General features: G+C 49.2%; 1 protein-coding gene across 1 annotated transcript in view; it reads left to right on the forward strand.

Annotated features, from left to right (window-relative positions):
- Window positions 1-7,832: 7,832 nt before the first annotated feature.
- Window positions 7,833-12,387, forward strand: part of FOXK1 (forkhead box K1) — a gene marked incomplete at both ends in the record, with an annotated part of 60,254 nt that continues 55,699 nt past the window's right edge. Inside the window, one exon of the mRNA XM_084251043.1 lies at window positions 7,833-8,434. Coding sequence (XP_084107169.1) covers window positions 7,833-8,434 — 602 coding nt within the window. The remainder of the gene's footprint in view (window positions 8,435-12,387) is intronic.

The following is a 12,387-nucleotide window of genomic DNA, read 5'->3' on the forward strand; positions in this document are numbered from 1 at the left end:
GATTTGCTGAGACATGCAGCAGCACGGGTGAACCCCAAAATCTTGTGCTGAATGAAAGAAACTAGACACAAAAGACCCCATGTTGTGCAATTCTGTGTTTGTGAAATTGCTGGAGAAAGGGAAAAATAGAAAAGAAAGCAGGGGAGTGTTTTCCTTGAGGCTGCAAGTTGGAGTAGCACTGACTGAAAACAGGTATGAGGGAATTTTTTGGGTGGCAGTAATGTTCTAAAATGCTCCAAAACTGGATTGGGGTAACTATGAAACAATTGTATAAACCTACTAAAATTCATCAGACTGTATACTTACAGTGTGTGAATGTTAGGATCTATAAATTATATTTCAATAAAGATGTTTGAAAATAAGAATCTAAACATTGGCCAGAAATTTGATAATATGAAGGTATTGGTAGGATTCTTTTATGACTGATAATGGTGTTGTGTTATGATTTTGAAAGCTAATGCTTATCTTTTTCAGATACACACTAGATTAAGAGAATGATAAAATAATGTCTTTAATTTGCTTCCAAGGACTATGAGAGGGTTGTTTAAGTTGGCTTAGCAATGAAACAAGATTGACCATAAATTGATCAAGGTTGAAGCTGAGTGATGGGTATGTGGAGGTTTATTTTATTATTCAGTCTTCTTTTATATATGTTTTAAATGTTTCCAAAATTTAAAGTTTTAGCAGATAAACTTAAGAGTCATAAAACACTGAATTGACTGAGTTCTCGGCTGGTCACTGACAAAATCTAGCTGCAATGAGGCAGCGGCCACCATTGTGTGCCTGCGCAGCCTTGCCTCCCCCTGCCGCTTACAGCAACCAGGCTGGGCTTTGCAACGCGTCCACCCTCTACAAGTTGTCTTGCAGGGCTGCCCGACAAGGCACTGGCCCACCTTTGGCCCAGGTCTGGATGTCAAACCTCTGATAAGCCATCAGCTGCTCTCTCCTGGTGATTCCAGTCTCATACAGTCTGATGCAATAAGGGGAAAAGCTTGGAGCTGATTAGTCCCACTGGGGGACTCCTGAGAGATCAGCCTCAGGTTTTTACTGCTAAATCCCCAAGGCAGCTCTGACTCCTGCCCTCTCTGAAACCTGGATCTCCGTTTTCTTCAGGTCTGTGAATTACCTAGCATCCTGCCAAGACATTCCTTTTTTGTTTAAGTTGGCCAGAGCTGGTTTCCGTGGCTGAAAACCAAGGCACCCTGAGGCGGAGCCAGCCAGTTCAAATATGCTGTGTGTTCTCCTGTATCTCTCCTCCCCCTCAGGCTGATACAGAAGCCCTGGGACCTGAAGACTTAGAGAGGCCATGGGGTAACAGAAAAAGGAAGGAATACAAAGACACCAAATCATTAAAACAAAAACATCTACTGGGACCAAAAAAAAAAAAATACAGTTTCATGGCTCTCTAACAGTGCCATCCAATAGAAAAACAAGGCCAGGCACAAATGTAACTAAGTTTTCTAGTAGCTGTCGATAAAGCAGTAAAAAATAATAAAAGAAAACAGGTGAACTTTATTTTCGCAAAACATTTTATTGAGTCTAGCATATCCAAAATATTATCATTTCAAACTGTAATCAATATAAAAGCCATTCAGGAGATTTCGCATTTCCCTTCACTTATTCCTCGAAAGGCCAGGGGCAACTCACCCTCACAGCACTTAGCAATCAGGAGCACACAGGTTTCCTGGCTTCACAGCTGCTGTGGCCAGTGGCTACCATTTTGGGAGCATGGGGGCTAGAAACTCTCCCTTGCGCATTTCTCATGCATTCTTCTGAATTATGACGCCTGGAGGGGCACCACATCTGCCCAGTTGTGTCCTCAGAGGTCTATGTAAAAGATCCTGCCAAGGGAATACCCTCGGTGGGCTCCCCAGTCATAAGCCAACTTTGCCTGCACGGGGTCCCCTACCCTTAACCCACCACTGATGGACTTGGAGGGCCAGATCCCAAGCAACCACTCTAAGGATAGGAAATGTGGGGTGACCCTCTTCACCAGGTGCAGAAGTGTCTAACACCTATCAAATTTCTCTCTGGAAGAACTGGCACTTGTTATTGAATGGAGTGGTGAATGGTGGGAGCACATGCAAAACCTTCACAGAGAAGCAGAAATAGCACTACAGAATCCTACTTACAATTACTTCTAGACTGTCCTGCTGAGCAACTTTTTGGGGGGATGAGGATGGGAGAGAGGTGTTTCTGTGGAGCAGACCTTCAGGCTAAGAGTCTTACTTTCCTCATTTCTAAGTCTATTCTTACAAAATGCTCTGCATTTCTTGAGGTAACACGTGAGTTTCAGTATCTCACCACCCCATGGACGTGGTCCCTTTTAAGCCCCCCAAAAACCCTAAGTCCATTTTACAGCAGAGGAAAGGGAGGCCCCCCAGGCCAAAGAGCTTGCTCAAGGGTACTGTAACAGTGGAGTAGCCCCTGCCCACACCCTTCACTGTCCTTCCACGCTGCTCTGACTTCACTTTGTATCTTAAGAAACTCAGTTTACTTCTGGAACCAAGTGAGGACTGGGCTTATGCAATAGCATCTCCTGTTATCACCAGAAGATTGGCTACTGAACAAATGTATGGGATACCAACAGCCACTTCAACTCTCCTCCTGGTATGTATGCTCTAGAACTACTGAATTGGGCTGACATGTGTAACCACCAGGGTACTGCAGAAATGGCAGAGGCAGGCTTCTGCAGTAAGGCCATGAAAGTCTTCACAGCCCTCTTCCAACCTCTGGGATCCCTCCCTCTGGGGGCCGCCAGCCGCCATGTTGTAAAGATGTTATAGAGAGAGGTCATGAGACTAATAAGGAACTGAGGCCTCCTGCCAATAACAGCACCCACTAGCCTGATGTGAGCTCCCTGCCTTGGGGGGGGGGGTGAGGCACAGACTCCATGCTCAGAAAAACTTCCAGAAGATGCAGGCCCTGCCAGTATCTTGACACAACTTCAAAAGAGGTCTGTCTCCAGGCAAAACCACCCAGCTGAGTCATCCTTGAACTCCTGAACCACAGAAACTGTGAGGTGATACAGGTGTATTGTTTGAAGCTGCTACGTTTTTAAGCCATTGATCACACAGCAACAATGAGTAACCCATGGCACATCTTTTTCTAAAGGCCAGCTCCTCTGCCAGAGTCCTTCTTACTTGGACTTTGTTTTGAACAGGCTTCCAGTAGTGTAAAGATCAAACAGCCCTTTCCTGAACTGGTGTTTAAGAAATATGCATGGATTCTAAGTGACAAGGTTGTTGGGGGTTAGGCCCTCAAAGGAAAACAGGTTATCCTGTTCCAAGGGCTCCAAGAGCTCCTCTCTCTCAGGTCTAAAATGAGTAAGGTGTTTCCATAGATTACTCTGGGCATTTTTCTCTGTCTTTGTGGTGTCACAGAAGCCCAGTTGTTCCCCAGGGTGGTCAGAGATCTCATCACTGTGTGATATGAGACTCTAGGGACACAGGGAACAGGCAGGAAGCAGTACTGGGGACACAGGAAGGATCTCAGAAGGGCACAGAAACTGCAGGAAGTGACATTTAGTCAACAGGAAGAGGAAGGAGATGATAAGACAGAGCATGGTGTGGGGTCCCCAGTCATTTGCCAAATATGTATTGAGCTCCAGGTCCTTGAAGACTCTAGTGTGGACTAACCGCTTTCAACTTTGAGGTTTTGGCCTCCTCAGCCCCATCTGCCTGCCTTTGACTCAATCAGGACTCAGGTTGAGGGATTTCTAGAAGGATCCTGCCTTATAATGGAGCTGTATTCTGCACCTTGCACATACCAATCCCGAGCAAAAGTCCAAGCCAGGGCCTCCTCAGCTTAAGGCAAGGGGTGACCCCATCATCAATTCTTTGTGGTTCTTGTACAGCACATTGCTTGGTGTGATTCCCTGACATTGGGAGATGAAGGGGCGAAGGGCAGAGGTAGCCCAGGCACACCTCACCCCCAAGGCAGTATGGCCCAGTCCAACTTTCTGCAATGTTGTTCTGCATTGGCACGGATGAATGTTTAATTTAAATTTAATTAGAGTATAAATGTAAATAGCCAAATTCAGCTAGTAGTCTCTGACCACCACAAGCTTTCTAGAGATTTTTTATTTTTTAACTTTAAATATGATTTACACAGAGTAAGAGTCATTGTTTTGGTATACATCTTTGCTACTTTTGACAAATACATAGTGTGATGATGACCATCACAATTACCACCCACCCCCCAAAAATTCCCACATGTCATTTTGTGGTTAACCTTTTCCCAGACCTCCTGCCCTTTCCAAGCACTCATCTGTTTCTGTCTCTATAGTTTTGCCTTTTCCAGAACATCCTATAATTGAAAGCACACACAATACATTTGGGATTCACCTGTGTTGTGTGTGGACACACCTTACTCCTTTTTATCACTGCATAATATTCCACCATCTGGCAGTACCTGGGTTTGTTATCCATTCCTCATTTGAGGTACATTTGGGTTGTTTCCAGTTTTGGGTGATTATGAAAAAAAGCCACCATTAATATTTCTCTACAGTTTTTTTTTTGTTAACACAAATTCTCGTTTTACTAGGTTAAATACCTAGTACAGTCATGTGCATAAAGATGTTTCAGTCAATGACGGGTCACATATATAACAATGGGCCCCATAGGCTATAGAGTCTAGGTGTGTAGCAGGCGGTACCACCTGGGTTGTGTAACGACACTCTGTGATGCTTGCATAATGATGAAATGACCTAATGGCGCATTTCTCGGATTGTAACCACATCATTAAGTGACACATGATAATAAAGAAATTGTGGGTCATATTAAAAGTTAGTTGTACTTTATAGGAAACCAGCAAACTGTAATCCAAAGTGGCAGTACCAATCGCATCCAGTCCTCAACATAGAGAGCTCACACTGTTGTTTTCTTTTAGCTATGTCGGCATATACCATTGGGGTCTACAATTACAGTTGAACATCTTTTTGTGTGTTTGTTTGTCATGCATATGTCTTCTCTGGCAAAGGAGCTGTTCACATGCTTTGTCTTTGTTTTTTAATGGATTCTCTTGATATTTTATTGCCTTTTTAACAGGGTCTTAATCATCACCGTCCAGCACAGTGTACTTTTCTTGTGAATGGCTCACTGCCTTGGAGTTAGCTCAGCTCCTTTTTTGTTTCCATGACTGGTTCCAGAGGATTCTATCAAGGGGAGAGCCTACTTGTCCTGGCTCCAAAATGTGGTTGAGGTACTTCTTGCAAGCTTTTAACTTCTACTTTTGTGAGTGAATGCTTTGTGGAACAGCTTTGGTGTGCTTTCTAGACCTGGAGATGAAGAGAGAATTGTTTTTCCTCTTTGGTTCCTTGGTGGTGTTTTATTAGCCCCTTTTTTTGCCCTCTCCAGAGAAGCTGTTTAAGAAAAAAGGAGTCAGAAGGGATGAAATAGGTGTCCAGACTTGGCAAAGTCATGATGAGTTAGCCCTGTGAGCCCCTGGCATTACTATTATATGGGTTCTTGCTTCTTGGGAAAAGAATAGCCTAGGCTTGTCAGTTTATGCATAGTCTTTACACTGAATATTAAGTTAGGCCTGCGGGGCCTGAAAGCTCCATCAGTCAGACCTGTTATTAAAAAGAGAAACCTCCTCAGATGAGCCAGAGCAAAGGACCTTGAAGGTTGTATGCCTTTTTTTTTAATTAAAAAAGTGATAAAACAGACATAACATTTTCTATCTAAACTATTTTAAGTCTAGAGTTCAGGAGAGCTCAGCACATCCACAAAATGTGTGATCAACACCACCAGCCATCTTCCAAACCTTTTCATATTGCAAAACTGAAACTCTATTCCCATTAAACTTATGCCCCATTCTCTGTCCCCATCTGTACAGCACCTGACAAACACCCTTCTACCATCTGTTTCCATGAATCAGTTTATTCTAGACCTCTCCTACAAGTGATTGTCTTTCTGCCTTCTTGTGACCACTTGATTTCACTGAGCATAATGTCCTCAAGGTGCATCCACGATGTAGCACCTTGGAGGAATTTCCCTCCTTTTTAAGGCTGAATGATAGTCAACCAGGTGGGCTTTTGGGTGGCTTCCACCTTTCAGCTGCTGTGAATAATGCTGCTAGGAACATGTGTGCACAAATATCCTTTCAAAACCCTGCTCTCAATTCTCTTGCGCATATGGCCAGAAATGAAGTTGCTGGATTATACGGTAATTTATCTTTAAGTGTTCAAGGACCCTCTATACCGTTTTCCAGGGCGACTGCACCGACATTCCCACCAGCAATGAATGTACGTTTCTTTGCATGAGCTAAATCTTGTTTGAATCCCTCAACTTCTCTCCATCGCCTTCCTCCAGCCTCTCTCACCTGGTCTGCTAGTATCCTAATTAGCCGCCCACTGTCTCTCTGACTCCTGCCAATTTAGCTCCATATCACAACCAGTGATTCTATTTCAAATGTGTGGGTCTGCATGCTGCCCTTCTGTGCACCCACCCCACAGCCCCCGTGGTTTTCCATTGCTCCTGGGATGAGATTCAAATCCTTATATGACCCAACATAGCCCTTTGCTCCTCCTTAGCCTCACCTGATTCAGCTGAGGTGGTCCTGCTTGCTCCCACCCACAGTGACCCACTGTCCTTTCTCAAAGGCACATGCCCCCTTCCTCAGCGCATGCTGTTCCTTGGCTGAAACAGCTTCCCCAGTCACTTCAGTGCAAGTGTCATTCCTCAGGGAAGCGATCCCCAACCCGCTTTTTACTGACCTCCTCCTTCTGTCAAACAGGGTTCTCTGCTTACAGCTTCTCACAAAAATGGGTTACTTGCGCCCCCTCGACACTTACCTGTATTTGTACCTACACATTCACTCATGTGGTGATTGGGCTAATATCTAGTTCAGCCCCAGGCTGGAACGTGGGTGAGCAGAGGTTTCCCACCCTCGGCTGCCCGCAGCTCCCTGCAGTCACAGGTCACCCTGCAACGGAGCCTCGCGGGGCCGGGACAGGGGTAATTTGATGTTTCTTAGTATGTGCACTTGGCTCACGTGTGCATCTCCCAGTAGAGACAAGCTCCCCAGGGAGGGGCTGTGTCTAGAATCATCGCCCTCGCTTCCAGGGCCCCGGGCCGAAGGGGCGACGCTTCGCCGGTGCTGACGCCCCAGGGCGCCTGACCCACTCGGGGTTTTCAGGGAAGGTTTGCCCCAAGCGCCGCCCTCAGCCTGCAAGGGATGCGCAGCGCTCGCGCGGTGCCTGTGCAGCTCTCGGCTACGCTCTCCCGGGTTTGTTGAGTGACTGACTGACCCCCGGAGCAAACGTCAGTCACGGCAGGAAAACCCAGCCTCGCGCTTTGCCTAGAGCTGGTGGGGGGCGCGGGTCGGGTCGGGAGACGGGGGTTGTCTGCCCTTTTCTCCGGTGACTCACGACCAAAACTTTCCGGTTGAATATTTCGGGGTTCCCCTTCCCCGCCCCCCCAGAACGTAGGGAAGTCAGCGCACAGTCGGGGGCAGCGGCCGAAGCCCCCGCCTCGCGGGCGCGGGGAGGCCGCGGGGACCAGCCCCCTCCGGGCCGGCCGCGCCCGCACCCCTCACGCAGGCCGCCCCGGGCGCGGAGCCCCCCCTCCTCGGGCGGGCACCCCGCCTCCTCGGCGCGCCCCGGCGAGGCTCCCGCCCCCCCCCCCGAGGGCCCGGGGCGCAGCCGGAGCCCCGCCCGCGCGCGCGCGCACCCCGAGTCTGCGCGAGCCCCGCGGCCGGGCGCCCGGGCGCCGCTCCCCGCGCTCCGCTCCGCGCCGGCGCGATCCGGCCCGGGATTCCGCGGCGCCCCGCCCCGCGCCGCCCCGCCCCCGCCGCCGCGCCGCCGCGGAGGCCGCCCGAGCTGCGCGAACATGGCCGAAGTCGGCGAGGACAGCGGGGCCCGCGCCCTCCTGGCGCTGCGCTCGGCGCCCTGCAGCCCCGTGCTGTGCGCCGCCGCCGCCGCGGCCGCCGCCTTCCCCGCCGCCGCCGCGCCCGCCGCGCCGCCGCCGCCGCCGCCCGGGCCCGCCGCCCCGTCGCCGCCGCCGCCCGCCCAGCCCCCGCCGCCGCCGCCGCCGCCGCCGCCGCCGCCCGGCGCGGCCGCCGCGGGCCCGGGGGGCGCCGAGGCCGAGGCGGGCGGCGCGGCGGGCGCGGCGGGCGCGGCGGGCGCGGCGGGCGAGGCCCTGGTGGCCGCCGCGGCCGCCTCGGTGCGCCGCAGCCCCGGGCCCGCGCTGGCGCGCCTGGAGGGCCGCGAGTTCGAGTTCCTCATGCGCCAGCCCAGCGTCACCATCGGCCGCAACTCGTCGCAGGGCTCGGTGGACCTGAGCATGGGCCTGTCGAGCTTCATCTCGCGGCGCCACCTGCAGCTCAGCTTCCAGGAGCCGCACTTCTACCTGCGCTGCCTCGGCAAGAACGGCGTCTTCGTGGACGGGGCCTTCCAGCGCCGCGGCGCGCCCGCCCTGCAGCTGCCCCGCCAGTGAGTGTCGCGCCCGCCCCGGCGTGGGGACCCCGGCCCCCCCCCCCCGGCCCGCGCCGCCCGGCCCGCCCCTCCCTCCACCCCGGGCCCGGGGCCGCCCCCCGCCCCCCGCGCTCGCGACGGGGCTCGCTGCGGGCGGTGGTGCTCGGGGAGCGGGGGGTCCCCCCCCAGCGCCAGTCTCCCCGAAGACCGGAGCCCCTCAGGTGGGGCCGGGCCTGAAGGACAGTGTCTTGGGCTGGAGGGACGGGTCGGGAGGACGCCCTCCTGGCGCCTTGGACAGCTTCGCGAGCGGTTGGGGCGGCCAGGACGCCCCGGGGCGGAGGGGCAGGTAGTGGGGGGCCAGCACGCCCCGGGGCGGAGGGGCAGGTGGTGGAGCGGCCGGGATTCACCCGGGTAGAGGGTGCCCGGACGGCCCTGGGGTGGGGGCTGCGGATGCCTGGGTGACCCGCCGTGTGCTCCCTTCCTCCCGCCTCGCTCCCTGCCCTTTCGTCCGTTCCCACAGCTCCTCTGTCGGGCTCCCCTGCCCCAGAGATTCCTGCTTTCTCAGGATCTGTTGATCAGGAGAAAGCCTGTTTAATTACTCATTTCCTCTTCAGGCACTTTCTTTTTCTGTTTAGTAATTGCCTTTAACTCCTCACTGGTGTTTATGTTTCTCCAGTGTGCTTTGCCTTCCTCCTTGTTTGACGGTCTAATTACTCCCTCTTTTATAAGTGCCCCGAGTCCAGGGAAATTTTGCTGGGGTAATTCCCAGGGCCCATCGTTTGCTTCCGTAAACTTCTCTCCCAAGATCTAGGGTCTTGGCATATTGGATTGTAAATTTTGTGTTGAATAATTTTCAAGCACAACATCAACAATGAATGACTCATTTCTACCTAGGGTGTGAGAGCGGGAGTATACCTCTATTTTCCAAGCATGAAAGGCATGCGTGTCTGTGAAATCAGGTATCCCTGAATAACAAAGTTGTTCTGCCCGAACCCGTGGTTCTTTTTACTCGGTTCTGTTTTATCCATAAACCCCGCTCTTGCCATCCTGGGCCACTAAGTGCTTTTCTGGGCAATCACTTCTCTGTGAGAAAGTGACAGGTTAAATAGCTCCTTCCCCTCCCTGCCCTGTGGCTCTTTGGGACCTGTTCTGCTCACACACCTTGATATGGTTCAGGTTCTGAGTGCTTCCATTAACATCCTGTTTTCAGAGAAGAGGGCCTACCTGATTGAATCTGGGCTGAGACTTTCCCACTAGTATTTTCTCTGACTCAAGGGGAAGAACTCTTAGTCCTTGGAATCCTCAGGTCATCGACTGAATTGGCTTGTCTCAGTTCTGTGGTTTATAAAGTGCTGCTGTTCAGCCGCTTGCAGCTTGATACTCCAAGGAACTTGCCTTCTTCTGGTGGGTGAATCCAGGCACACCGCCGTGTCAGGCAGCCTAAACATTTGCACTCCCTCTGGGTGGTGACTTGCCCCACTGTGGTGCCTGTCTCTGTTTGATTTAACTGCACCTCTGAGCAATATCCATGTAGCAGGGATATAAATTTTATAAGAACAGATGTGCAGAAGGAGAAACATTAAGTGGATGTGTACATCTGCCCCCCTAGTGGAAGGTTGTTGGCCTCTGAAGACTGTCAAAGACGGTTGACAAATATGTTTCGTGGTTTGGGTGGTTTTATGTTCTTTTTATTTTACGTTGCTTCAGTTTTGGTTTTTAAATTTTATTGCTATGGCAGTGGTCTATATATAACATTGTAAAGGTTTCAGGTGTATGGCATTATATACAGCATCTGTATATACTACATTGTGGTCACCAAGAGGCTAGTTCCCATCCGCCTCTTACAGTTGACCCCTTCACCCGATTTACCTGCTGTCTCCCATCCTGGTTCTCTTGGTAATTACCATTTGGTTCTCAATCTAAGTTTGTTTTTGTTTTGTTTGTTCATTTGTTTCTTTATCTTCCACACGAATGAAATCCTCCTTCCTCTATCTGACATTTCATGTAGCATAATACCCTCTGGGTCTGTCCATGTTGTGCAAATCCAGATTTTCATCATTTATTTTTATAGCTGAGTGTATTCCATTGTGTATATATACAACGTCTTCTTTATCCATTCAGCTGTCAGTGGGCATTTAGGTTGTTTCCTACCTTGCTCCTATGAGTAGTGCCAGAGAAAACAGAGAGGTGCAGGTACCCCTTTGAACTCATGTTTTTGTGTTCTTTGGGTGTATAACCAATGATGGAATAGCTGGAGAAGGTATTTGTAAATCATTTACCCATCAAGGAGTTAATATCCAAAATATATCAATAACTCATACAACTCTTTTTATTTTAGAAAACTTAGACCTAGGAGGTCGCAGATACAAACTGTAAAGTTAGATGAAGGTTCTTTGGCCTATCACATTCAAAGTTGTCAAGAAATTTTAATGAATTCAGAGCAAGTGTTCCAAAATGAAAAAGTCATTACTGACGCTAAAGGAACTGCAGTAATTAATATGTCTGTTTCCTCTCTGGCTTTGGAGCACAGTTTTGCCATTAAGTTTTAAAGTTAAGAATTTCTTTACCATAAATTAATTTTTTTTCTCTGTATTGGAATTTTGTGAACCTGAATATGCTTGTGTTTAGTGCGCTGCAGTTACATGGGACTAGGAGCTTTTTTTGCATTGTGTGGCGTATAGACACCTCTCGGCATGGGTGACATCCACATGGAGCGACCCTGGCATGCACCCACTACACTCCCCAAAACAGCTGCCACGGTGCCAGTCCCCCCTTTCCTGCTCCAGAAAGCTTGTGCTTAAGAGGGATATCAGAAGCTGCCCCCGTCTGTTATTAGAAATGCATGTTTCCAAATCCTAAATGTTTGTAGTTATTGCTAGGGAAAAAATTCCTTGCGCCACATACGACTTAGTGCTGATGGGAACATAGTGTGGTGTTGTGGCACTGCTCAGCAATGCCCTGGAGGTCCCAGCCTAAGGAAATTCAGGCTTCACTGTCCACTCTTCAGGTAGCCCCTTGTGTACGGGCTCCAGTGTTTCTTCTAGTACTTCAGCTGAGCTCTGGGGCCAACGTTTTAATTTAATAGGAAATACAACCCTCTGGCTGGCGGTAGGTGTGTACACAAAATTGTGTTTGTAGAAGGCACACACTAATGGCTAAATGAATTTGCAGCTTCCTTGAGGAAAAGCAGTGTCACTGATTGAGCTTGCTTTCGTGAAGTCAGCGTGTGGGGCAGCACGTGGGCAGCCCTGTGGTTGGAAGGGTGGGTGTGGTTTGTGTGTGTGACTGTAGTTCTTTATACTATTAAGTTTGGAATTTGAATTAGATGTGTGTGAACTAAAAAACAAACAGACAACCCATGCACAGTCCCTTAGTTACTTTTCTCTTTTTTTTTTTTTTTTTGCAAATTTCTTTGCTAATACTTTTGTAATAAACCTGAACTCCTTGAATAATGATAGTAAAAATAAGACTTCTGTTTGTGGTAGCTCTTGTGAGTGGTAAGAATTATGGGATTGTTTTTCTTTTTCCTTTTTGCATCCTCGTGTTTTCCAAATTTTTCTGCACTGAGTGTGGCTCCTTTTTTTCATTTTTTTCAAACACAGAAAATTTCAAACATAAGGTATAGTGAACTTCCATGTCCCTGCCAGCCAGGGTCAGTAGTTATGTTATGGCCAAGCTTGTTTTGTCTTCATCCCAAGTAATCTCCCCCCTCCCCCGCTTATTTGAAGGCAGGTCACAAATGTCATACCATTTTGTCTGTCAATATTTCAATAAAAGATAGACTCTTAAAAAAAAAAAAAAGGCCTAACCACAATGTCGTTATCATACCTAAAACGTTAATAATTTCTTGCTATCTTTAAATACCCAGCCTGTGATCAGATTTCCCTTATTGTCTCATGATTTTTTTTTTTTTCCTTTCTTAGGGTGTATTTATTTGAATCAGGAACCAAATCAGGTGCAGACATGCAATT

This window comes from Talpa europaea (assembly GCF_964194135.1).
Source record: "Talpa europaea genome assembly, chromosome: 12".
NCBI classification, from domain to species: domain Eukaryota; kingdom Metazoa; phylum Chordata; class Mammalia; order Eulipotyphla; family Talpidae; genus Talpa; species Talpa europaea.